Source organism: Rana temporaria, chromosome 13 (genome assembly GCF_905171775.1).
Source record: "Rana temporaria chromosome 13, aRanTem1.1, whole genome shotgun sequence".
Lineage (NCBI taxonomy): Eukaryota > Metazoa > Chordata > Amphibia > Anura > Ranidae > Rana > Rana temporaria.
This window is the reverse complement of record NC_053501.1, coordinates 9,323,272-9,349,134: the sequence shown is the minus strand read 5'-3', so window position 1 is coordinate 9,349,134 and position 25,863 is coordinate 9,323,272. Positions and strand designations below refer to the sequence as shown.

At 49.7% G+C, this 25,863-nt stretch overlaps 1 protein-coding gene across 3 annotated transcripts in view; it reads left to right on the top strand.

The window, feature by feature from the left end:
• Positions 1-25,863, top strand: part of TTC7B (tetratricopeptide repeat domain 7B) — a 130,645-nt gene that overhangs the window by 16,956 nt on the left and 87,826 nt on the right. For all 3 annotated transcript variants that reach the window (XM_040333193.1, XM_040333195.1, XM_040333194.1), the window contains exons 4-5: positions 1,727-1,857; positions 9,899-10,020. In XM_040333193.1, coding sequence (XP_040189127.1) covers positions 1,727-1,857; positions 9,899-10,020 — 253 coding nt within the window. The remainder of the gene's footprint in view (positions 1-1,726; positions 1,858-9,898; positions 10,021-25,863) is intronic.

Genomic DNA, 25,863 nt, shown 5'->3' with positions numbered 1-25,863 from the left:
TTTTTGCGATATAAACAAAAATAGAGCGACAATTTTGGGAAAAAAAGCAATATTTTTTACTTGTTGATAAAATAAATGTGTAGGGGTGTAAGAAGATGTCCGCTTGCCCCATTCTCACTCTATCATTACTGTGCAATGGTGTGGGGTGTAGCAAGATGGCGGCGACAGAACGTCACTTCCGGAGCATTCTGTGATGGGGAGCGGAATGTGACAATACACCGGCTGCGTTGCTCCCTCCCCCCCCTCTCCAGCCGGCGTCTTCATTCTTAGTGTGGGCACCCGACTAAGATATATATATATATATATATATATATATATATATATATATATATATATATATATATATATATATATATATATATATATATATATATATATATATATATATATATATATATATATATATATATATATTTAAAAATTGAGGGGCCCCCCCATATACGTATGTGGGAATGTAAACTTGCGTGGGGGGCGCCTACATGTGAAAACGTCTATTGCGATACACGTTGCATATCGCTGCGCACACCAGAGTGAGAGCAATAATTCTAACACCAGATCTCCTCCGTAACACTAAGCTGATACCTATCGGGGGCTTTCGAAGCGTCACCTATAGAAAATATAGGGTACCGAAGTTTGTCGCCATTTCAGACGCACACAAATTTAAAGGAGTTGTAAAGCTTCGCGTTTTTTCACCTTAAAGCGGGATTCCACCGCGATTTTTTTTTTTAAAGTCAGCAGCTACATGATGATGCCCCCCCCAATGCCGATCCGGATCATTGCAGGTCCGGCTTCACCATCCTCAGTAAGGGGAAGCAGGCAGTGAAGCTTGCGGCTTCACTGCCCGTTTCCTACTGCGCATGCGCGAGGCTCGTGCCGATTTGTAAAATGGGCGGCTGCTCTCTGGGATACACACAGTTCCCAGAAGGCAGCGCGCCCCATTCACAAGGAGGATGCGGAAGAAGACCCACCACGGATAAGGAGAAGGCAGATTAGGAACATCTGCATAGCAACAGGTATTTCCGGTGAGTATACATTTTTATTTTTATTTTTTTTATTTTTGTTTTTGCAGCATTTTCCTGCAATTTTTTTTTTCTCAGGGTGGAACTCCACTTTAATGCATCCAATGCATTAAGGTGAAAAAACATCCAATACTTACAAGCCACACAGCCCCCCGGTTTACTTACCTGAGCCCTCTCCCACGTCGTGAACACGCTGGCCACTCGCCCCTGTCCTCAGGCTGTTCTCGGCTCTTCATTGGAGATTGATAGCAGCACAGTCATTGGCTCCCGCTGCTGTCAATCTACTCAATGACGCGGCGTGCCGAGGTGCGGGGCCGAGTGATACAGTCCCCCCGGCCGTATCACGGGAGCGCTACCGCAAGCAAACCTCTTTGGGAGAACGCTTCCCAGAGAGGTTGGCTCTTGCGGGGAGGAGCCGAGACAGCCACAAGGGACCCCAGAAAAGGAGGATCGGGGCCACTCTGTGCAAAACGAGCTGCACAGTGGAGGTAAGTATAACATGTTTGTTATTTAATAAAATAAAAAAAATTTTGAACCTTTACAACCCCTTTTTAAGGTTTGACATCCGATTACTCGGTGCGACCTCCTCTTATATTTGAGTCGTTTATTGCGTTTGTTTGCCCTTAAATTCACTTTAGTGTGTTTTTCGAGGCTCAGCAGATGATTGGAACTCGTACCAAAGCTGCTTTTTTGTGTTTTTTGTCCAGGTCTGTGTCTGGAGAAGTTGCCGGTATCTGCTTCTATGAACAGCCTCCACGTTGACCGGGACCAAGAGATCATCACCTGCTATGAGAAGGCCGGAGACATTGCCCTGCTCTATCTGCAGGAGGTGGAGAGGGTGAGTGCCCGCTGGGCTTCTGTCCTTTTATATTCCGTGTCGTTCTGCAGACTCGCTTTGGTCTCGTGCGAATGGAGCAACAAGCCGGAAGGTGTTTGATTATCCGGAGCGCCCGGAGAAGGATAAATGACATAATAAAGCAAACCACGGAGGAGCAAAAATCCAGACCAATGTCGTAATGAAGAAATGTTTATTTCTACCACCAATGGCACATTTAATTACAACTTGTCGCCTCCCCAGATAAGAGATTGGTGATTTTGCTCTTGTTTGGAGGCGATCAGCGGCATGAGGACGTCTGTGGGCTCGCCGATGATCGCCTTTATAAGTGGTATTAAAATCAAAAGCAAACATTTATTATATCGCAACTTACAAATTCTTAGATGTGATGACTACATTCATTTTTCTTTGGCTTTTTCATTCGTTGTTTCGCCGCAGCTGGCTGCAGCTTCTAATGCACATGGTGAAAATCTCACAGTGTGCAGTGAAATCGGAGGAAGCCGTTTCAGTACAGGAGAGGAGCCGCTACAACAGTGCGAGAATGGAGGGAGGGCCGGAGGTCAGCTTTAACCACTTCCCGACCGCCGCATGTATATGTACGTCCACAGAATGGCACGTACAGGCAAATGGGCGTACATGTACGTCCTTGCCTTTCCGCGGGTCGGGGGTCCGATCGGAACCCCCCCCCCACCCGCCCCCCGCTACATGCGGCGGTCAGGTTCCCTCGGGGAGCGATCTGGGACGACGGCGCGGCTATTTGTTTATATCCGCTCCGTCGCGATCGCTCCCCGGAGCTGAAGAACGGGGAGAGCTGTATGTAAACACGGCTTCCCCGTGCTTCACTGTGGCGGCGTATCGATCGAGTGATCCCTTATATAAGGGAGACTCGATCGATGACGTCAGACCTACAGCCACACCCCCTCTACAGTTGTAAACACACACTAGGTGAACCCTAACTCCTACAGCGCCCCCTTGTGGTTAACTCCCAAACTGCAACTCATTTTCACAATAAACAATGCAATTTAAATACATTTTTTGCTGTGAAAATGACAATGGACCCAAAAATGTATCAAAATTGTCCGAAGTGTCCGCCATAATGTCGCAGTCACGAAAAAAATCGCTGATCGCCGCCATTAGTAGAAAAAAAAAGTAATAAAAATGCAATAAAACTATCCCCTATTTTGTAAACACTATAAATTTTGCGCAAACCAATCGATAAACGCTTATTGCGATTTTTTTTTTTACTAAAAATAGGTCGAAGAATACGTATCGGCTTAAACTGAGGAAAAAACATTTTTTTATATATGTTTTTGGGGGATATTTATTATAGCAAAAAGTAAAAAATATTGATTTTTTTTTCAAAATTGTGGCTCTATTTTTGTTTATAGCGCAAAAAAATAAAAACCGCAGAGGTGATCAAATACCACCAAAAGAAAGCTCTATTTGTGGGGAAAAAAGGACGCCAATTTTGTTTGGGAGCCACGTTGCACGACCGCGCAATTGTCTGTTAAAGCGACGCAGTGCCGAATCGCAAAACCTGGCCTGGGCATTTAGCTGCCTAAAGGTCCGGGGCTTAAGTGGTTAAGCAAACATCGATCATTTGTAATACTTTCACATTCCAATTACCAATTTCTTGACAAGTATGGATGTGTTCATAACCTGCGTTTGTAGAAGAATCTGCGGCCCAGACATGAGATTCATAAACTGCACTTCATTAATACATAAATTTCTCATTGCTTGCGGAGATGGAAGTAATAGTCGTCCATTCATATTGATTGGGAATGAAATGTTAATCAGGCCGATCGGCTGTGCAGAGGGAAATTCACTGAAATAATTTCTCCCATTTTATAGAATTATCGCGGCTCTGACTAGTCCGAAGAGTACCGGTCACCTTCTCACGTTCTATTCTAACACATGACCACTATTGGCCAATCCCAGAACTCGGCTGATGTCTGACCTTTCCTGTTGCCCTTAGGGGCCGCCTCTATATCGGCAAATCCACTCACCGGCCACTTTATTAGGTACACCTTGCTAGTAGCAGGTTGGACCCCTTGTGCCTTCATTCTTGGTGGCATAGATACAACAAGGTGTTGGAAACGTTCCTCGGAGATTTTGCTCCATAGTGACATGATGACATCACACAGTTGCTGCAAATTTGTCGGCTGCTCATCCATGATGCAAATCTCCCGTTCCACCAGATGTGATGAGTGTGGAGGCCATTGGAGTCCAGGGACCTCATTGTCCAGTGGTGAGATGATTGGAGGACAGTGGCCTCATTGTCCAGTGGTGAGATGATTGGAGGACAGGGACCTCATTGTCCAGTGGTGAGATGATTGTAGGTCAGTGACCTCATTGTCCAGTGGTGAGATGATTGGAGTCCAGGGACCTCATTGTCCAGTGGTGAGATGATTGGAGGACAGTGGCCTCATTGTCCAGTGGTGAGATGATTGGAGGACAGGGACCTCATTGTCCAGTGGTGAGATGATTGGAGGACAGTGACCTCGTCCAGCGGTGAGATGATTGGGGTACAGGGACCTCATTGTCCAGTGGTGAGATGATTGGAGGACAGGGACCTCATTGTCCAGTGGTGAGATGATTGGAGGACAGGGACCTCATTGTCCAGTGGTGAGATGATTGGAGGACAGTGACCTCATTGTCCAGTGGTGAGATGATTGGAGGACAGGGACCTCATTGTCCAGTGGTGAGATGATTGGAGGACAGTGACCTCATTGTCCAGTGGTGAGATGATTGGAGGACAGGGACCTCATTGTCCAGTCGTGAGATGATTGGAGGACAGGGACCTCATTGTCCAGTCGTGAGATGATTGGAGGACAGTCACCTCATTGTCCAGTGGTGAGATGATTGGGGGACAGTGACCTCATTGTCCAGTGGTGAGATGATTGGAGGACAGTCACCTCATTGTCCAGTGGTGAGATGATTGGAGGACAGTGATCTCATTGTCCAGTGGTGAGATGATTGGAGGACAGTGACCTCATTGTCCAGTGGTGAGATGATTGGAGAACAGTGACCTCATTGTCCAGTGGTGAAATGATTGGAGGACAGTGACCTCATTGTCCAGTGGTGAGATGATTGGAGGACAGGGACCTCATTGTCCAGTGGTGAGATGATTGGGGTACAGTGACCTCATTGTCCAGTGGTGAGATGATTGGGGGACAGTGACCTCATTGTCCAGTGGTGAGATGATTGGAGGACAGGGACCTCCATTGTCCAGTGGTGAGATGATGGGAGGACAGTGACCTCATTGTCCAGTGGTGAGATGATTGGAGGACAGTGGCCTCATTGTCCAGTGGTGAGATGATTGGAGGACAGTGGCCTCATTGTCCAGTGGTGAGATGATTGGAGGACAGTGGCCTCATTGTCCAGTGGTGAGATGATTGGAGGACAGTGACCTCATTGTCCAGTGGTGAGATGATTGGAGGACAGTGACCTCATTGTCCAGTGGTGAGATGATTGGAGGACAGTGACCTCATTGTCCAGTGGTGAGATGATTGGAGGACAGTGACCTCATTGTCCAGTGGTGAGATGATTGGAGGACAGGGACCTCATTGTCCAGTGGTGAGATGATTGGGGTACAGTGACCTCATTGTCCAGTGGTGAGATGATTGGGGGACAGTGACCTCATTGTCCAGTGGTGAGATGATTGGAGGACAGGGACCTCCATTGTCCAGTGGTGAGATGATGGGAGGACAGTGACCTCATTGTCCAGTGGTGAGATGATTGGAGGACAGTGGCCTCATTGTCCAGTGGTGAGATGATTGGAGGACAGTGGCCTCATTGTCCAGTGGTGAGATGATTGGAGGACAGTGGCCTCATTGTCCAGTGGTGAGATGATTGGAGGACAGTGACCTCATTGTCCAGTGGTGAGATGATTGGAGGACAGTGACCTCATTGTCCAGTGGTGAGATGATTGGAGGACAGTGACCTCATTGTCCAGTGGTGAGATGATTGGAGGACAGTGACCTCATTGTCCAGTGGTGAGATGATTGGAGGACAGTGACCTCATTGTCCAGTGGTGAGATGATTGGAGGACAGGGACCTCATTGTCCAGTGGTGAGATGATTGGGGTACAGTGACCTCATTGTCCAGTGGTGAGATGATTGGGGGACAGTGACCTCATTGTCCAGTGGTGAGATGATTGGAGGACAGGGACCTCCATTGTCCAGTGGTGAGATGATGGGAGGACAGTGACCTCATTGTCCAGTGGTGAGATGATTGGAGGACAGTGGCCTCATTGTCCAGTGGTGAGATGATTGGAGGACAGTGGCCTCATTGTCCAGTGGTGAGATGATTGGAGGACAGTGGCCTCATTGTCCAGTGGTGAGATGATTGGAGGACAGTGGCCTCATTGTCCAGTGGTGAGATGATTGGAGGACAGTGACCTCATTGTCCAGTGGTGAGATGATTGGAGGACAGTGACCTCATTGTCCAGTGGTGAGATGATTGGAGGACAGTGACCTCATTGTCCAGTGGTGAGATGATTGGAGGACAGTGACCTCATTGTCCAGTGGTGAGATGATTGGAGGACAGTGACCTCATTGTCCAGTGGTGAGATGATTGGAGGACAGGGACCTCATTGTCCAGTGGTGAGATGATTGTTATAGCGCCTAAAAGATAGGGGATAGTTTTATGGCATTTTTATTATTCATTTTTTATTTTAATTTTTTTACTAGCTATGGCGGCGATCTGCGATTTTTGTTGTGACTGCGACTTTATGGCAGACACATCGGACACTAACAGATCACTCCCTCTGTACCGAGCTCTGTGATGTTTATTAACACAGAGCTCTGGGCAGTGATTGGACATTGGCCGGGACTTGCTCACAGGCTCCGGCTGCGTACAATCACAGCGGGCGCCGGATGGGGGCGTGCACCCTAAACCTGGAAGTAGGCAGCAACATACAGTTCCATCACTTTGCCTACTGCGGCTGCTCACCCACAGTACATTGCAATCGGGCGGTCGCCAAGTGGTTAAATAGCATAAAAAAAATCCAAACAAGATTTACCGATCCTTTCAATGATTTGTTCCACCTGCGTATAAACACGGAAACACGAGGGACTGCGTTTTTCATTACCTGTTAAATGAGAAAGTAGTCTGTTCTGATTTTTTCTCAAATGCCCATTGCCAAATTCTTGACAAGTATGGATGTCTTCATAAACTCCATTCGTAGAATTGTTCTCCTCAGCCCTCAGACTTATAATAAAGGTCCGTTCATTATTAAAGGAAATTATCATCGCTTGCAGAAATAAATGTGATGAAGTTCTTGTATTGGTCTGGAGTGAGACGAGGACTTTACGACTTGGTCTGCAGCCACTCCAGCTGTATGCTGATGGGTGTGCTGGTCGAGCACCGGGACCCCAGAGGTAGCGGGGTGAGGTGCCGGACCTCAGAGGTAGCAGGGTGAGGTGCCGGACCCCAGAGGTAGCGGGGTGAGGTGCCGGACCCCAGAGGTAGCGGGGTGAGGTGCCGGACCCCAGAGGTAGCGGGGTGATGTGCCGGACCCCAGAGGTAGCGGGGTGAGGTGCCGGGCCCCAGAGGTAGCGGGGTGAAGTGCCGGATTCCCAGAGGTAGCGGGGTGAGGTGCCCGGGCCCCAGAGGTAGCGGGGTGAGGTGCCTGAACCCCAGAGGTAGCGGGGTGGTGTGCCGGAACCCCAGAGGTAGCGGGATGATGTGCCGGACCCCCGAGGTAGCGGGGTGATGTGCCGGACCCCCGAGGTAGCGGGGTGATGTGCCGGACCCCCGAGGTAGCGGGGTGATGTGCCGGACCCCCGAGGTAGCGGGGTGATGTGCCGGACCCCCGAGGTAGCGGGGTGATGTGCCGGACCCCCGAGGTAGCGGGGTGATGTGCCGGACCCCCGAGGTAGCGGGGTGATGTGCCGGACCCCCGAGGTAGCGGGGTGATGTGCCGGACCCCCCAGAGGTAGCGGGGTGAGATGCTGGAAATCCAAGTTTCAGAAGCGTTTCTCTGTCTATGGTAGCAACTTTGGGGGTCCCTGGAGTCGTCTGAAGTCTATAACCACATAGCGACCGACGCACGCAGTTTTACGTCGACACAATGGCACGGGCAGGCAAATGGGCGTACCTGTACGTCCCTTTAAATTTGCCGCCCAGTGGGCACCCGCCGCGTGCCTCGTGAGTGTGCTCATGGGTCCAGGGAACTCGATGTTCCTGGGCGGCCCGCGATAGCGGTCAGCAAAGACAGATCAGGGGGGTGTCTTTTGTAAACGAGGCATTCCCCTGTTCTGCCTAGTGACATGTCACTGATCTACCGTTTCCCGTGATCCGGAACAGTCATCAGTGACGTGTCACTGGTAGCTCCTCCCCCTAACAGTTAGAATCACTCCCTAGGACACACTTAACCCCTTCAGCGCCACTAGTGGTTAACCCCTTCACTGCCTGTGTCATTTTCACAGTAATTGGTGCATTTTTATAGCAATGATCGCTGTATAAATGGTCCCAAAAATGTGTCAAGTGTCCGATGTGTCTGCCAAAAAGTCGCAGTCACGACAAAAATCGCAGATTGCCGCCATAGCTAGTAAAAAAAAAAAAAAAAAAAATGAATAATAAAAATGCAATAAAACTATCCCCTATCTTGTAGGCGCTATAACATTTGTGCAAACCAAACACTATACGCTTATTGCGATTTCTTTTTTTACCAAAAATATGTATCGGAATACACATTGGCCTAAACTGAAAAAAAATAAGTTTTTTTTTTTTTAAATAAATTGGAGCTATTTTTTATAGCAATAAGTACAAAATATTGCTTTTTTATTTATAGCGCAAAAAATAACCGCAAAGGCGATCAAATACCACCAAAAGAAAGCTCTATTTGTGGGGGGGGGAAAAAAGGATGTAAATTTTGTTTAGGAGCCACGTCGCACAACCACGCAATTGTCGGTTAAAGCGACGCAGTGCCGAATCGCAAAAAGTGGCCTGGTTTTTGGCCAGCCAAATGGTCCGGGGCTGACGTGGTTAAAGAGGCTTTATACAAAACAAATGAAACTCCAGTAAGCCAAAGTGTAGTTTGTGGGCTTAAAACTACCACCTCATCTAGTGACCCTGATCACTATTCTGTACAGTGAGGGGGGAACCGTATTTTATCCCCTGCTGATTTTGGGGGCCAGGACAACTTCACTGCATCAAAGGGTAGACGGACGGGGCTATGTACTGTCAAATCTTGGGTGAGAACCTCCTTCCCTCAGCCAGGGCATTGAAAATGGGTCGTGGATGGGTATTCCAGCATGACAATGACCCAAAACACACGGCCAAGGCAACAGAGGAGTGGCTCAAGAAGAAGCACTTTAAGGTCCTGGAGTGGCCTACCCAGTCTCCAGACTTTAATCCCATAGAAAATATGTGGAGGGAGCTGAAGGTTCGAGTTATCAAACATCAGCCTCAAAACCTTAATGACTTGAAGAGGATCTGCAAAGAGGACGAAATCCCTCCTGAGATGTGTGCAAACCTGGTGGCCAACTACAAGAAACGTCTGACCTCTGTACCAAGTCATGTTGTGTGAAGGGGTCAAATACTTTTTTCACTCATTAACTAGTAGCCGCCCGCCCACCGTCAAATGACACACAGAGATCCACTTCCCTGGCTCTGTAAATGCCGATCGCGGGTACCTGGCGGACATCACGGCTGCCAGGCACGCGCATCGGCACCTGCGTGGCGGGCATGGATTTTCCCCCGATGCACGCCAGCATTATAGAGCCTCCAGCACCCCTTGCCATTACATACATTCAGTGCTGGAGGTGCCGGAACTGCGTCCCCCCTGGGAAAAAAGCCCTGTTTGTAACTATCTAGGGTCAGGGATCCTCCAACTACGGCCCTCCAGCTGTTGTAGAACTACACATCCCGTGAGGCCTTGTAACACACTGACATTCACAGACATGACTAGGGCATGATGGGAATTGTAGTTCCTGAACGACTGGAGGGCCGTAGTTTGAAGACCCATGATCTACGTATTGAAAGCGCGGAGGATTTTATTTTTTGCTTTACTGTTTTTTTTTTGTTTTTTGTCCCACAGGCCCAAACCGCAAGTATCCAGAACCGGAGTCCGAAGCCGGGGCCGTCTGCTCCAGACCAAGAGATGAGCTTCTTTCTGGAGACCGGGCTCCAGAGGGCCCATGTGCTCTACTTCAAGAACGGGTAAGTTGGAACGATCGGACCGCCAGCCGCCTCTTCCAAATTTTAAACAGTAGATTAAAGTTCCACTTCAAGTCATGAACACATTTCTTAGCCCAGGAAAAACAAAAAACCTTTGTCTAGTTTTTGTGCCCATTTTTTTTATTAATGTCCGTCAGTATTACTGTTGTAATTTTCTCTTGGTAGCCTTGTTATGTCTTCAGCATGTTTGTATTTCTGTTTCTTTGGTTATTGATCTGTGTGTGTTTTATAACATTCTTCTGCAGGATAAATTTTCACGAGGATGAACAGTATGTATTCTGTATAGTGTGTCCGTCACTTCCATAGTTCCTGTAGACTTGTGCATGTTAACCCCCTCCCCCCCCCCGAGTGTCCCGTCTTCCAGACCTAAAAGGGCCCTTCGATCCAAGCGGAGCAAAAGAGTGAAAGTGCAGTAACCCATAGCAACCGCATTTCACCTCCCGTCAGTGTAGAGTCATCCAGAGACTCGGACAGTTGCTGGTTACTGTACTTTGTATTGCTTTTTGCTGTATTAAAGGGGTTGGGACAACTTCTGTACACACGGGTATCAGTGTATGTATCTCTGACCAATGGGCAAGCGGCATTTCTTCACCTGATTCTGACATTCGTATAGAACAAATTCCAAAGAGGAAAAAGTAAAGGGGGATATGTATGATATGCAGCATTCAATTGCAGTAAAAACACATTGGCCCAGAATCAAGAAGCAATTGCGCCTGTGTGACCATAGGTTACACAGCGCAATTGCTTACTTGCTCCGGCGTTACGAATGCTCCTGATTCAGGAACATCGTAACGCCGACTGCAGCCTAAAATCTGCGTGGCATAAGGCTCTTATGCCACGCAGATTTTAGGCTGCATTCTTGCGTTGGCCGCTAGGGGGCGCTCCCATTGTGCTCAGTGTATAGTATGCAAATTGCATACTAACACCGATTCACAATGTTGCGCGAGCCCTGCGTACGCAAGTTACGTCGTTTCCGTACGGCGTGTTTAGCGTAAGGCTGCCCCTTCTAATAGTAGGGGCAGCCAATGCTAAAGTATATCCGTCGTTCCCGCGTCGCGAAATTTGAATTTCACATCGTTTTGCGTAAGTGATTCGTGAATGGCGCTGGACGCCATTCACGTTCACTTGGAAGCAAATGACGTCCTTGCGACGTCATTTGCCGCAATGCACGTCGGGAAAGTGAATTTCACGTTGTTTGCGTAAGTGATTCGTGAATGGCGCTGGACGCCATTCACGTTCACTTGGAAGCAAATGACGTCCTTGCGACGTCATTTGCCGCAATGCACGTCGGGAAAGTGAATTTCACGTTGTTTGCGTAAGTGATTCGTGAATGGCGCTGGACGCCATTCACGTTCACTTGGAAGCAAATGACGTCCTTGCGACGTCATTTGCCGCAATGCACGTCGGGGAAAGTTTCTTATGCCACGCATATTTTAGGCTGCATTCTTGCGATGACCGCTAGGGGGCGCTCCCATTGTGCTCAGTGTATACATAGTTGCCAACATTTGTCCAGGGACACTTTGCAGCACAGCTATTAATTAATTACCACACTCGCTTCCCCGAAGCTCCACCCACTACGCATAATCTTCGCCAGGCGAAGATTATGCTGAGTGGGTGGAGCTTCGGAGAAGTCAGTGTGGTAATTAATTAACAGCTGTGCTGCAAAGTGTCCCTGGAATTTTTTTTAAAATGTTGGCAACTATGTGTATATTATGCAAATTGCATACTAACACCGATTCACAGCGTTGCGCGAGCCCTGCGTATGCAAGTTACGTCGTTTCCGTACGGCGTGTTTAGCGTCAGGCTGCCCCTTCTAATAGTAGGGGCAGCCAATGCTAAAGTATATCCGTCGTTCCCGCGTCGCGAAATTTTAATTTCACGTCGTTTGCGTAAGTGATTCGTGAATGGCGCTGGACGCCATTCACATTCACTTGGGAGCAAATGACGTCCTTGCGACGCCATTTGCCGCAATGCACGTCGGGAAAGTGAATTTCACGTCGTTTGCGTAAGTGATTCGTGAATGGCGCTGGACGCCATTCACGTTCACTTGGAAGCAAATGACGTCCTTGCGACTCCATTTGCCGCAATGCACGTCGGGAAAGTTTCCCGACGGAGCATGCGCTCTACGCTCGGCGCGGCAGCGCGCCTAATTTAAATGATTCCCGCCCCCTACGGGATCTCTTAAATTGCGTGCTCTAGCGCCGGGCAATTTTGCCGGCGCGCCCGCGCAATTCACGGAATCAAGGGCAGCAGAGCAAATTTGCGGGGGCGCATGGCAAAATCGTTGCCCTGCGCCTCCGTAAATATTGCGCAAATCTGTTTGAATCCGGGCCATTGGTTAATGTGTGTGTAAGTGAGATGAATGCACACAGTGGGGATCTGGGAGAAGAGGACCTGTCACAAATCTTCAGGATCGCTGGCACTGAAGTTGCGTTGAACTTGTTTTAGTGTCATTTGGTGACGCAACCCCTTTAAACCTGGTAGGTGTGTGAAGAGCAGGAACTGTGTGTCTTGTGCTGTATTTCCAGGACAGGGAAAGGAAAATGAACACGGAGTAGTCCTCTGCGTTCATTTTATCCTCCTTCAAAGCTTGGAGTCTCATCAATCATCAATTTACAGCTGAAGTTGAATCTGCTTTTATTCCCTGGTTCCTCCCTCCCCCCTCATCAACATTTATACATCCTTTCCATTTTAGTTTCAGTTCTTCTTTTAGATCCGATCGATATAGATCCAATCATTGGACTGCTAAGCTTCTCTAGGCAATGCAGGCAGATCATGTCTGGTGGGAGGGGCCAGCATGGTGCCATACATACAGGTCCGGATTTCCCACAAGGCCACTGAGGCCAGGCCTTGGGTGCCAAGGGGCGGCGGTGGCATGGATTCCCCCGACGCCTGTAACACACAGTGCTCTTCCCATCTCAGCTGTGACAGGAGTTCTAGCACAGTGCTAGGACTCGTTTTTGCAGGTGACAGGGTCAATAAAGAGAACCTGTCACTGCCTCCAATTGCTATCGCACAAAGTGAAAAAAATTGATAAAAAAATAAATAAATAATAAGAAATAATAATTAAATTAAATTAAAAAATAAAAAGTAAAGAATAAGAAAAATAATAAGAAAATTATACAAAAATTAAAAAAAGTAAGCGACAAGCTACAAATAAATAAAAAAGTGATATAAAAGTAAAAAAAAAAAGAAAAAAAATACTTGACCGCCCCTGCCATCCGGGTGCCATTCTCCGTTGATTTGGGGGGGGTAGTTTGGTTGGCGGGCAGGGGGTGCATTGCAGAACCTGGCCTTGGGGCGGCAGGGAGAGCAAATCCGGCCCTGCATACATAGCTTCCTGAAAACATCCCAGCCCCCCCGGACTCGGTACTCCTCCTTAAGGGTTACCAAACCCACAACAGTAAAATCAGTCTGTATATGCAGTAAAGCATGCTTGTTATACTCACTGTGGAACCTAAAGGGTTAATCCTCCACATTGCGTAAAAAGGCTGTTTGATCCTGTCTTCTCTGATCCTCACCTTCCACTGCCCCCAATCCATCTCCTGATAAGACCGATGCTTTGGAGTCACTCTGCACATGCTCAGTTTTGGTGCGTGCTGCTAGAGAGTTTTGTTTTTTTCTTGGAAGAGTGCATGTGATCAGCACAGGACCAATCGGCACTGCCCAGACAGAGGGTCAGGGGTCCTGCAGCCTCATAGGACAGGCAGAGGAGACTATAAACTCCTCCTGCAAGCTTTCAATCGGAGGTCCAAACACTGCAGCTGCTGACTTTCAATAAGGACACTTACCTGTCCAGGGTGCCCGAGATGTCAGCAGCCGAAGCCGAGCGATCGATTGGGTCTCTGCTGCCCCACCACCATCCTCGGTGAGAGAATCAGGAAGTGAAGCGTTGCGGATTCATTGCCCGGTTCCCTACTGCGCATGCGCCGGCCGCACGGAGCTATGTGAATGAGCGGATGTCTCCTGGGACATACACAGGTCCCAAATGACACCGCTCCCCATTTCCCAGGACGCCGCTGTTGGGGGACGCCGCTGTTGGGGGACGCCGCTGTTGGGGGACGCCGCTGTTGGGGGACGCCGCTGTTGGGGGACGCCGCTGTTGGGGGACGCCGCTGTTGGGGGACGCCGCTGTTGGGGGACGCCGCTGTTGGGGGACGCCGCTGTTGGGGGACGCCGCTGTTGGGGACACAAGTGTTCCCATCAGCACAGTAATGTATTGTGCTTATCAGTAATATGATCAGCCTCTTACCTCTGTACCAGTGGACTTCAGCTTTTCTGCAGCTCTCGTCTCCGAGGCGCGGCACCTCCCCTCTTCCCGCCTGCTGTTTGAAGTTGCGATCCTTCCACGAGTGACGTCACAGGCGCGGCACCGCCCCTCTTCCCGCCTGCTGTTTGAAGTTGCGATCCTTCCACGAGTTACGTCACAGGCGCGGCACCTCCCCTCTTCCAGCCTGCTGTTTGAATTAACGATCCTTCCACGAGTGACGTCACAGGCGCGGCACCTCCCCTCTTCCAGCCTGCTGTTTGAATTAACGATCCTTCCACGAGTGACGTCACAGGCGCGGCACCTCCCCTCTTCCCGCTTGCTGTTTGAATTAACGACCCTTCCACGAGTGTAGCAGCTGGCGGGAAGGGGGGAGGTGCCGCACCTGTGACGTCACTCGTGGAAGGTTTGTAACTTCAAACAGCAGGCGGAAAGAGGGGAGGTGCCGCGTCTCGGCGGTCCAAGGCAGCAGCCAGTGTTAAAAAATGGCGCGGCGTCCCTTGTTTATAAAAAAAAAAAAAAAACGGCGTGGCAGCATAGGCGGCTTTGTATACACTGCGGGCCGGATAAAACAGACAAGCGGGCCGGATGTGACCCGCGGGACGAGGTTTGGAGACTCCTGATCCAGCGTATTAGAATGAGAGGCAGAAGACGGGGATTGATGGCGAGATCCGCTGTCAAGGGAACATTTTCCATGTCTCTTCGGCGGAAGTTGGTTAAACATGGGGGGGGGGGGCCTGCGCACTGACTGTGATCTGTCCAGTTCATGCTGATGGGGGGGGGGGGGGGGGTACAACAGGTAGTGGTGAGTTATTTTACATTGATACAAGGAATGCATCAAGTTAAACATTGGGGGGGGGGGGGGGGTTATTTACGAAATGCAAATCCACTTTGCACTACAAGTTCACATGGAAGTGCAGTCGCTGTAAATCTGAGGGGAAGATCTGAAATGAGGGGAAGCTCTGCTGATTTTATTATCCAATCGTGTGCAAGCTAAAATGCTGGGTTTTTTTTTTACTTGCGCGTCCCCCTCGGATCTACAGCGACTGCACTTTTCACTTGTGGTGCAAAGTGGGTTTGCCTTTAGTAAATAACCCCCAGTGTGACTTTAGAACCACTTTAGCTCGCAATGGAAATGTCAGACCTGGGTGGGGGTTGAGCAGACTCAGGAGCCGGGAGTCTCTCGGAACTTTTCAGGATAAATCTATAAACTTGTCTAGTAAGTCCTGTGAATCATCCGCGTCCTCATGGTAATGATTTCTAAATTTGTGAGTAAATTCCACCTGCAGAGTCTCACTCCAAGTTTTGAAATGTCGCATTCTTGTCTCAGTGTGTTTTGTGTGTCAGTTCATCATTATCCATAAACCCGGAGTGAGTCGTGTCTATTCCACTCTTTAGGCTTCCGCAAGGTTTTCATTAATAATGTGAATTTAAAGTGGAGTTCCACCCATAAATATAACATTACATCAGTAGTTTTAAAAAAATGTCATTAGTCCTTTAAGAAAAAACATTTTTTTTTTAGATGCCTTCAAAGTGTTGTTGCTAGGCAGAATAGTTAATCTTCCCTCTTCCTGCACCTAGGTGCTTAAGCGTCCTAACCTACACCGCACAGACTCCTGGGAATGTAGTGGGTGTAACTTTCCAGGAGTCTGTGCACTCCCCAGTCTCGAAGAATCATGTGACTTGGACAGTACAGGTGCTGAAACCTGATCTGAAACCTTTTACACTGCTTGTGCAGCACTGAGCATGTGCGAGATCTGCAAGGCTGAAATCCAGGAAGTCATACAGTCTGGCTTCATGATGCCCACACTTAAGATGGCCCCAGTCAATTTCTATTGTATAAAGTGTCTAAATGCTGTAACAACCTAACAAAACGGACCTTAGTTTACAGACTAACTTTACTAGAATACATTAAGCTTGTGTATTACAGGGGTATTTATATATAAAAAGTGAAATTGTGGCCGGAACTCCGCTTTAAAGTAAATCTAAACCCAAGAATAAACATTTCTTATGTTGCAGCTAGTGCTGCACAATTCTGCGTAAAATGAGAATCGCCATTTTTTCCGCTTGGAATAAAGATCACAATTCTCGTGACTTGACAACATTCACATTTAAAAAAAAAAATTGGGATAACTTTGCTGTTTTTTTTTTTTTTTTTTTCTTCCCATTCATTGTAGTGTATTTTTTCCCCAAAAATTGCATTTGAAAGACCACTGCACAAATACAGCGTCACAAAGTATTGCAACAACCACCATTTTATTCTCTAGGGTCTCTGCTAAAAAAAATATACATATGCTGTATATAATGTTTGGGGGTTTTATAGCACAGAATACCGTTTTTTTTTTTTTTTTTTTTTTTTTTTTTTTTTTTTTAAACTTGTAAGCAACAAATGCCATAAAAATGTTTCCTACGGCGCATTCGAGAGTCGCTCTGCGCTTTATGAATGGTCCCTGCTGTCTTCTGGGACCTGTGCGTCTCCCAAAAGACAGCGGGGGGAGGGGCCAGACATTGCTGACTTAGTTGTGGTAGGCGGTACACTTTGGTGGGGGTGGGTCAGCCACGCCCTGTGACCTTTGACCTATGTGAACCCGCCTTCTGACCTTTGGGGGAGCTCAAATTCCTGAGTCCTAGCCATATTCTTCAATGGGAACCCCCCCCCCCCGAAAGGTGCCAAATGTGACACCGGAGGGGGGGGGGAATCTGATCTGTGAAAGTTCCATTTCTGGGTGGAATTCCACTTTAATGCACAGAATGCATTTTCTGCCCTTACAACCTTTTTAAACTGCCCTCATTTGCAGACCAAAGATTATCCCTTTGATCTTTTAAAAGAACCAATTGATACATTTGATACTTTTTATCTCTTGTTCAGCTGTTGTTGCTTTTTTTTTTATTTTTTATTTTTTATTTTTTTTTTTTACATTGCATTTGAAAGACCACTGCTCAAATACATCGTCGCATATAGTATTGCAACAACCACCATTTTATTCTCTAGGGTCTCTGCTAAAAAAATATATATATATATATATATATATATATATATATATATGCTGTATATAATGTTTTGGGGGTTTTATAGCACAGAATACCGATTTTTATTTATTTTTAACTTGTAAGCAACAAATGCCATAAACATGTTTCCTACTGGGTTTTTTTTTCTTTTCTTTTTTTTCTTTATTTTTTATTTCTTAATTTTTTTCTTTTTCTTTTTCTTTTTTTTTACAGCTGTGAACAGGGAAATTATCTGCACTTGTTAGATGAATTGTGGAAATGCTGAATTAACCACTTAAGGACCGCCTCCTGCACATATACGTCGGCAGAATGGCACGGCTGGGCACAGGCACGTCGCCTTTAAGAGCCCAGCCGTGGGTCGCGCGCCCGCGACCCGGTCCAAAGCTCCACGACCTGGGAACCCGATCGCCACCGGTGTCCCGCGATCGGTCACCGGAGCTGAAGAACGGGGAGAGGTGTGTATATAAACACACCTTCCCCGTTCTTCACAGTGGCGCTGTCATTGATCGTGTGTTCCCTGATATAGGGAAAGATGATCAGTGACGTCACACGTCCAGCCCCGCCCCCCTACAGTTGGAAACACATATGAGGTCACACTTTACCCCTACAGCGCCCCCTCAGTGGTTAACTCCTAAACTGCATTTGTCATTTTCACAGTAAACAATGCATTTTTATAGCACTTTTTGCTGTGAAAATGACAATGATCCCAAAAATGTGTCAAAGTCCGAAGTGTCCGCCATAATGTCGCAGTCACGAAAAAAATCGCTGATCGCCGCCTTTAGTAGTAAAAAAAAAATATTAATAAAACGATCCCCTATTTTGTAAATGCTATAAATTTTGCGCAAACCAATTGTTAAACGTTTATTGCGTTTTCTTTTTTTTTTTACCAAAAATAGGTAGAAGAATATGTATCGGCCTAAACTGAGAAAAAAAAATGTTTTTTTTATATATTTTTGGGGGATATTTATTATAGCAAAAATTAAAAAATATTGATTTTTTTTTTCAAATTTGTCGCTCTATTTTTGTTTATAGCCCAAAAAATAAAAACCGCAGAGGTGATCAAATACCACCAAAAGAAAGCTCTATTTGTGGGGAAAAAAAGGACGTCAATTTTGTTTGGGAGTCGCATTGCACGACTGCGCAATTGTCAGTTAAATCAACGCAGCGCCGAATCGCAAAAAGTGGCCTGGTCATTGACCAGCAAAATGGTCTGGGGCTTAAGTGGCTAAAATATTTAATATGCAAGGAAGACCCTGTAACAGATTTATCTTCTGCGGTTTACAGTATGAAAACTGACGCCCTGCGAGGTTGCTGCGGACATCGGCGCTATTTTTCATCTCGATGATGAGCGCCACAATGTAATAATATTATAGTTGGAAGCGGACAGCATCTAATATCTGTTGCTGCGATCGATTGGACGCCACTTAGTTTGCTTTCTGCGCAGTAACTGCCGCAGTCGCCGGGTCTGACCTTTAATTGCATCGTACGTTGGATTTGGGGCGAATGCAATTTTCTGCAGTTTAATGAAGATCAAACATCCTCGGCTTTCACTAATGGAGTCGGCTATTATTTGGAGGTTGTTTGGCGTTCTGTAAACGTTATGAATGAGAGCACTTCCCGCTCTCAGACATGTAAAAATTAAAAAGCTTCATCATCTCAGTGCTGCTCCGATCCCGATCGGTTCTGGGGGAAGGGCGGAATGAACGCCGCCGCCGCGCTGGCTATTGGTGAGTAAAGCAGAACGGGGAAAATAAAAGGTGAACGGCGTGTAGATCTTCTGCAACCCCGAGGTCGTGCTTTTAAAATGTAAACATAACATAAAAATTGATTGGAACAAAAGGTTTCCCTTTAAGGCAAAAACGTTTTTTTAATTAAATTCTTTATTTAACCACTTCAGCCCCGGACCATATTGCTGGTCAAAGACCAGAGCACTTTTTGCGATTCGGCACTGCGTTGCTTTAACTGACAATTGCGCGGTCGTGCGACGTGGCTCCCAAACAAAATTGGCGTCCTTTTTTCCCCACAAATAGAGCTTTCTTTTGGTGGTATTTGATCACACCTGCGGTTTTTATTTTTGCGCTATAAACAAGAATTGAATTCTTTTTTTTACTTTTTGCTATAATAAATATCCCCCAAAAAATATATATAAAACATATTTTTTTTCCTTAGTTTAGGCCGATACGTATTCTTCTACATATTTTTCAGGGAAAAAAAAATCGCAATAAGTGTTTATTGATTGGTTTGCGCAAAAGTGTTTACAAAATAGGGGGTATTTTTATGGCATTTTTATTAATATATTTTTTGTTACTAGTAATGGCGGCGATCAGCGATTTTTATTCGGTACTGCGACATTATGGCGGACACTCAGAGGCGTTGCTAGGGGGGTGCGGTCCCCACCGGGTGACACCCGCTAGAGGGGTGACACCATCCCGTGTTTTTTTTTTTTTTCTGACATGCCCAGCCTGCCCTGTACCACCCCTGCCTGCTCTGTGCCACCCCAGCCTGCCCTCTATCACCCCAGCCTGCCCTCTATCACCCCAGCCTGCCCTCTATCACCCCAGCCTGCCCTCTATCACCCCAGCCTGCCCTCTATCACCCCAAACAGCCCTGTACCACCCCAGCCTGCCCTATACCACCCCAGCCTGCCCTGTACCCCCCCAAACAGCCCTGTACCACCCCAGCCTGCCCTATACCACCCCAGCCTGCCCTGTACCCCCCCAAACAGCCCTGTGCCACCCCAGCCTGCCCTGTGCCACCCCAAACTTTCCCATGCCACCCCAACTTGCCATGTACCACCCCAATCTGCCCTATGCCACCATAACTTGCCCTATACCACCATAACTTGCCCTATACCACCCCAACCTGCCCAATGCCACCCTAACTTGCCCAATGCCACCCAAACCTTTCCCATGCCACCCTAACTTGCACTATACCACCCCAACCTGCCCTATATCACCCCAACATGCCCTATACCACCTTAACCTGTCCTATACCACCCCATTAAAAGTGTTTTTTTTCCCCCAAAAAAAGTGCACTTGTAAGACCGCTGCGCAAATACGGTGTGACAAAGTATTGCAATGACCGCCATTTTTTCTCTCGGGTGTTCGAAAAAAAACAATATATAATGTTTTGCGGTTCTACGTAATTTTTACTAGCAAAAACGTGTTTTTAACTTGTAAACACTGAGTCTGAAAAACAGGCTCAGGAGGAGAAGAAAGACTCAAAATTGTTTTTTTTTATATATTTTTGGGGATATTTATTTTAGCAAAAAGTAAAAAATATTGCATTTTTTTCAAAATTGTCGCTCTATTTTTGTTTATAGCGCAAAAAATAAAAACCACAGAGGTGATCAAATACCACCAAAAGAAAGCTCTATTTGTGGGGAAAAAGGACGCCAATTTTGTTTGGGAGCCACGTCGCACGACCGCGCAATTGTCAGTTAAAACAATGCAGTGCGGAATCGCAAAAAGGGGCAAGGTCCTTAACCTGCATAATGGTCCGGGGCTTAAGTGGTTAAGCCAAATGAAGAGAGAAGAAAGCCTAAAAAAAAACGAATGCAGCCGTCGCATCTAAGAGCTGCAATCTAATGTTTACTTATGGGTTTAATACCACTTTAAAGGAAAGCAATGCTAAGAGATTAATGTTGGCGGGTATCGCTGTCACGCTTCTGGAAATGCTAATTGCCCGGATGTGGTGCTAATCCGGAGTCTTTAGTACATCCTCAGTCACTGGCCCAGAACAAGATAACGTGATCTGTGAAAAGATCATTTGTACGAGAGAAATGACCCAAATATTCCCCAGATCTTTCCAGTGACAGCAGCCTGCGGCAAGAATCGCATTACTCAAATCTCTCCACAACTTCCCATTGACCTTTCTTAAAGCGGCAGCTGCACTCCCTTTTCCCCAGAGATTCGTGAAAGCGGTGAAGCTTTACTTGCTAAAAAAAAATACCCAAATCTGGTGGAAATAAAAAAAAAAAGCATTTATGCTTGCAGCATGATTGAATGATGGAAATACCAGGATAGCGGGGGGCATGTGCGGGGTGTGTTCAGGAGGATAGCGGGGACGTGTGCGGGAGGATTACGGTTCCTGTGCGTGGGAGGATAGCGGGGGCATGTGCGCAGTGTGTTCAAGAGGATAGCGGGGGCGTGTACGGGAGGATAGCGGGGGGCATGTGCGGGGTGTGTTCAGGAGGATAGCGGGGGCGTGTGCGGCAGGATAGCGGGGATGTGTGTGGGAGGATAACGGTTCCTGTGCGGGGGCGTGTGTGGGAGGATAGCGGGGGGGTAGGATAGCGGGGGCATGTGCGGGGTGTGTTCAGGAGGATAGCAGGGGCGTGTGCGGGAGGATAATGGTTCCTGTGCGGGGGCGTGTGTGGGAGGATAGCGGGGGGGTGTGCGGTAGGATAGCGGGGGCATGTGCGGGGTGTGTTCAGGAGGATAGCAGGGGCGTGTGCGGGAGGATAATAGTTCCTGTGCGGGGGCGTGTGTGGGAGGATAGGGGGGGCGTGTGGGGGGGGTGTTCAGGAGGATAGCGGGGGCGTTTGCGGGAGGATAACGGTTCCTGTGCGGGGGTGGGGTGTGTGCAGGAGGATAGCGGGGGCATGTCAGGGTGTGTTCAGGAGGATAGCGGGGGCGTGTGCGGGAGGATAACTATTCCTGTGCGGGGGCGTGTGGATAGCGGGGGCAAGTGCGGGGTGTGTTCAGGAGGATAGCGGGGGCATGTGCGAGACGATAGCGGGGGCATGTGAGCGGTGTGTTCAGGAGGATAGCGGGGGCATGCGTGGGAGGATAGCGGGGGCATTTGCGCGGTGTGTTCAGGAGGATAGCGGGGGCGTGTGCAGCAGGATAGCGGGGACGTGTATGGGAGGATAACGGTTCCTGTGTGGGGGCGTGTGCGGTAGGATAGCGGGGGTGTGTGCGGTAGGATAGCGGGGGCATGTGCGGGGTGTGTTCAGGAGGATAGCAGGGGCGTGTGCGGGAGGATAATGGTTCCTGTGCGGGGGCGTGTGTGGGAGGATAGCGGGAGTATGTGTGGGAGGATAGGGGGGGGGCGTGGGGGGGGGGTTCGGGAGGATAGTGGGGGGGGTGTTCAGGAGGATAGCGGGGGCGTTTGCGGGAGGATAACGGTTCCTGTGCGGGGGGTGGGGTGTGTGCGGGAGGATAGCGGGGGCATGTGCAGGGTGTGTTCAGGAGGATAGCGGGGGCATGTGCAGGGTGTGTTCAGGAGGATAGCGGGGGCGTGTGCGGGAGGATAACCGTTCCTGTGCGGGGGGCGTGTGGATAGCGGGGGCGTGTGCGGGACGATAGCGGGGGCATGTGCCGGGGTGTGTTTAGGAGGATAGCGGGGGCGTGTGCAGGAGGATAACGGTTTCTTGCGGGGGCGTGTGCGGGGTGTGCTGAGGAGGATAGCGGGGGGCGTGTGCGGGAGGATAGTGGGGGCGTGTGCGGGAGAATAACAGTTCCTGTGCGGGGGCGTGTGCGGGAGGATAGCGGGGGCATGTGCCGGGGTGTGTTTAGGAGGATAGCGGGGGCGTGTGCAGGAGGATAACGGTTTCTTGCGTGTGCGGGGTGTGTTGAGGAGGATAGCGGGGGCGTGTGCGGGAGGATAGTGGGGGCGTGTGCGGGAGGATAGTGGGGTGTGTTCAGAAGGATAGCGGGGGCGTGTGCGGAGGATAGCGGGGGCGTGTGTGGGGTGTGTTCAGGAGGATAGCAGGGGCATGTGTGGGAGGATAGCGGGGGCATGTGCGGGGTGTGTTCAGGAGGATAGCAGGGGCGTGTGCGGGAGGCAAAGCACATGGTTGGTAGCGGTGATCGGGGTGACTGGTAATTGGAGACATTAGTACCTCGTCTTGCGCCACGCAGATGTGAAACGCGTTACCAAGCGCCGGATCCGGGGGGCATGTGCGGGGTGTGTTCAGGAGGATAGCGGGGGCGTGTGCGGCAGGATAGCGGGGATGTGTGTGGGAGGATAACGGTTCCTGTGCGGGGGCGTGTGTGGGAGGATAGCGGGGGGGGTAGGATAGCGGGGGCATGTGCGGGGTGTGTTCAGGAGGATAGCAGGGGCGTGTGCGGGAGGATAATGGTTCCTGTGCGGGGGCGTGTGTGGGAGGATAGCGGGGGGGTGTGCGGTAGGATAGCGGGGGCATGTGCGGGGTGTGTTCAGGAGGATAGCAGGGGCGTGTGCGGGAGGATAATAGTTCCTGTGCGGGGGCGTGTGTGGGAGGATAGGGGGGGCGTGTGGGGGGGGGGGTTCAGGAGGATAGCGGGGGCGTTTGCGGGAGGATAACTGTTCCTGTGCGGGGGTGGGGTGTGTGCAGGAGGATAGCGGGGGCATGTCAGGGTGTGTTCAGGAGGATAGCGGGGGCGTGTGCGGGAGGATAACTATTCCTGTGCGGGGGCGTGTGGATAGCGGGGGCAAGTGCGGGGTGTGTTCAGGAGGATAGCGGGGGCATGTGCGAGACGATAGCGGGGGCATGTGAGCGGTGTGTTCAGGAGGATAGCGGGGGCATGCGTGGGAGGATAGCGGGGGCATTTGCGCGGTGTGTTCAGGAGGATAGCGGGGGCGTGTGCAGCAGGATAGCGGGGACGTGTATGGGAGGATAACGGTTCCTGTGTGGGGGCGTGTGCGGTAGGATAGCGGGGGTGTGTGCGGTAGGATAGCGGGGGCATGTGCGGGGTGTGTTCAGGAGGATAGCAGGGGCGTGTGCGGGAGGATAATGGTTCCTGTGCGGGGGCGTGTGTGGGAGGATAGCGGGAGTATGTGTGGGAGGATAGGGGGGGGCGTGGGGGGGGGGGGTTCGGGAGGATAGTGGGGGGGGGGGTCAGGAGGATAGCGGGGGCGTTTGCGGGAGGATAACGGTTCCTGTGCGGGGGGTGGGGTGTGTGCGGGAGGATAGCGGGGGCATGTGCAGGGTGTGTTCAGGAGGATAGCGGGGGCGTGTGCGGGAGGATAACCGTTCCTGTGCGGGGCGCGTGTGGATAGCGGGGGCGTGTGCGGGACGATAGCGGGGGCATGTGCCGGGGTGTGTTTAGGAGGATAGCGGGGGCGTGTGCAGGAGGATAACGGTTTCTTGCGGGGGCGTGTGCGGGGTGTGCTGAGGAGGATAGCGGGGGGCGTGTGCGGGAGGATAGTGGGGGCGTGTGCGGGAGAATAACAGTTCCTGTGCGGGGGCGTGTGCGGGAGGATAGCGGGGGCATGTGCCGGGGTGTGTTTAGGAGGATAGCGGGGGCGTGTGCAGGAGGATAACGGTTTCTTGCGTGTGCGGGGTGTGTTGAGGAGGATAGCGGGGGCGTGTGCGGGAGGATAGTGGGGGCGTGTGCGGGAGGATAGTGGGGTGTGTTTAGAAGGATAGCGGGGGCGTGTGCGGAGGATAGCGGGGGCGTGTGCGGAGGATAGCGGGGGCGTGTGTGGGGTGTGTTCAGGAGGATAGCAGGGGCATGTGTGGGAGGATAGCGGGGGCATGTGCGGGGTGTGTTCAGGAGGATAGCAGGGGCGTGTGCGGGAGGCAAAGCACATGGTTGGTAGCGGTGATCGGGGTGACTGGTAATTGGAGACATTAGTACCTCGTCTTGCGCCACGCAGATGTGAAACGCGTTACCAAGCGCCGGATCCGGCACACCGCGCTCTGCTGTAATGGGTTCTGTTGACCTATAAACCGATTTCTGTTTCTTTTGATGCTTTTTTCCTTCTCTACAATTCCCATTTTTCTCTGTAGATTATAAACGTGACTTTGCATTCTAGATTTTTATCTGAGTGAATTTCTTCGAGGCGCCGCGCCGGCAGAACATTCTGGAAGCATCTTAATAAGCGATCATCGCGTCTGCCAAGCTTCCCTCGCAAATTACCGTTTTAAGCGAGAGCCGCCGTGTGACATTTCGCTCGGAAAGATGCTTTGATCAGGTTTTTTCTTCCTTTGAATAATTCTGATTAGAAGTTGGAGGCTTTGGCAGAATTTAAGCAGAAAAATGGAAATAAAAGAAGTTTCTGTTTTTCATCCATTGATGGGCAGAGCTTGTGGGTGAAGGTTTTCCACACTTCTCCGGGTGGGGGAGGGGAGGTCTTCTTTCATTCAAGAGATTTCTGGGTGACCATGGGGTTACAAGCTGGTCTACAGGCTGAAGATTCCCATCCCCCTCCACCCGAGTGATTCTTCCCATCCCCCCTCCACCCGAGTGATTCTTCCCATCCCCCCTCCACCAGAGTGATTCTTCCCATCCCCCCCCTCCACCAGAGTGATTCTTCCCATCCCCCCCCCTCCACCAGAGTGATTCTTCGCATCCCCCCCCCCCTCCACCAGAGTGATTCTTCTCATCCCCCCCCCTCCACCAGAGTGATTCTTTGCATCCCCCCCCCCCCTCCACCAGAGTGATTCTTCGCATCCCCCCCTCCACCAGAGTGATTCTTCGCATCCCCCCCTCCACCAGAGTGATTCTTCGCATCCCCCCCTCCACCAGAGTGATTCTTCGCATCCCCCCCTCCACCCGAGTGATTCTTCGCATCCCCCCCCTCCACCAGAGTGATTCTTCGCATCCCCCCCTCCACCAGAG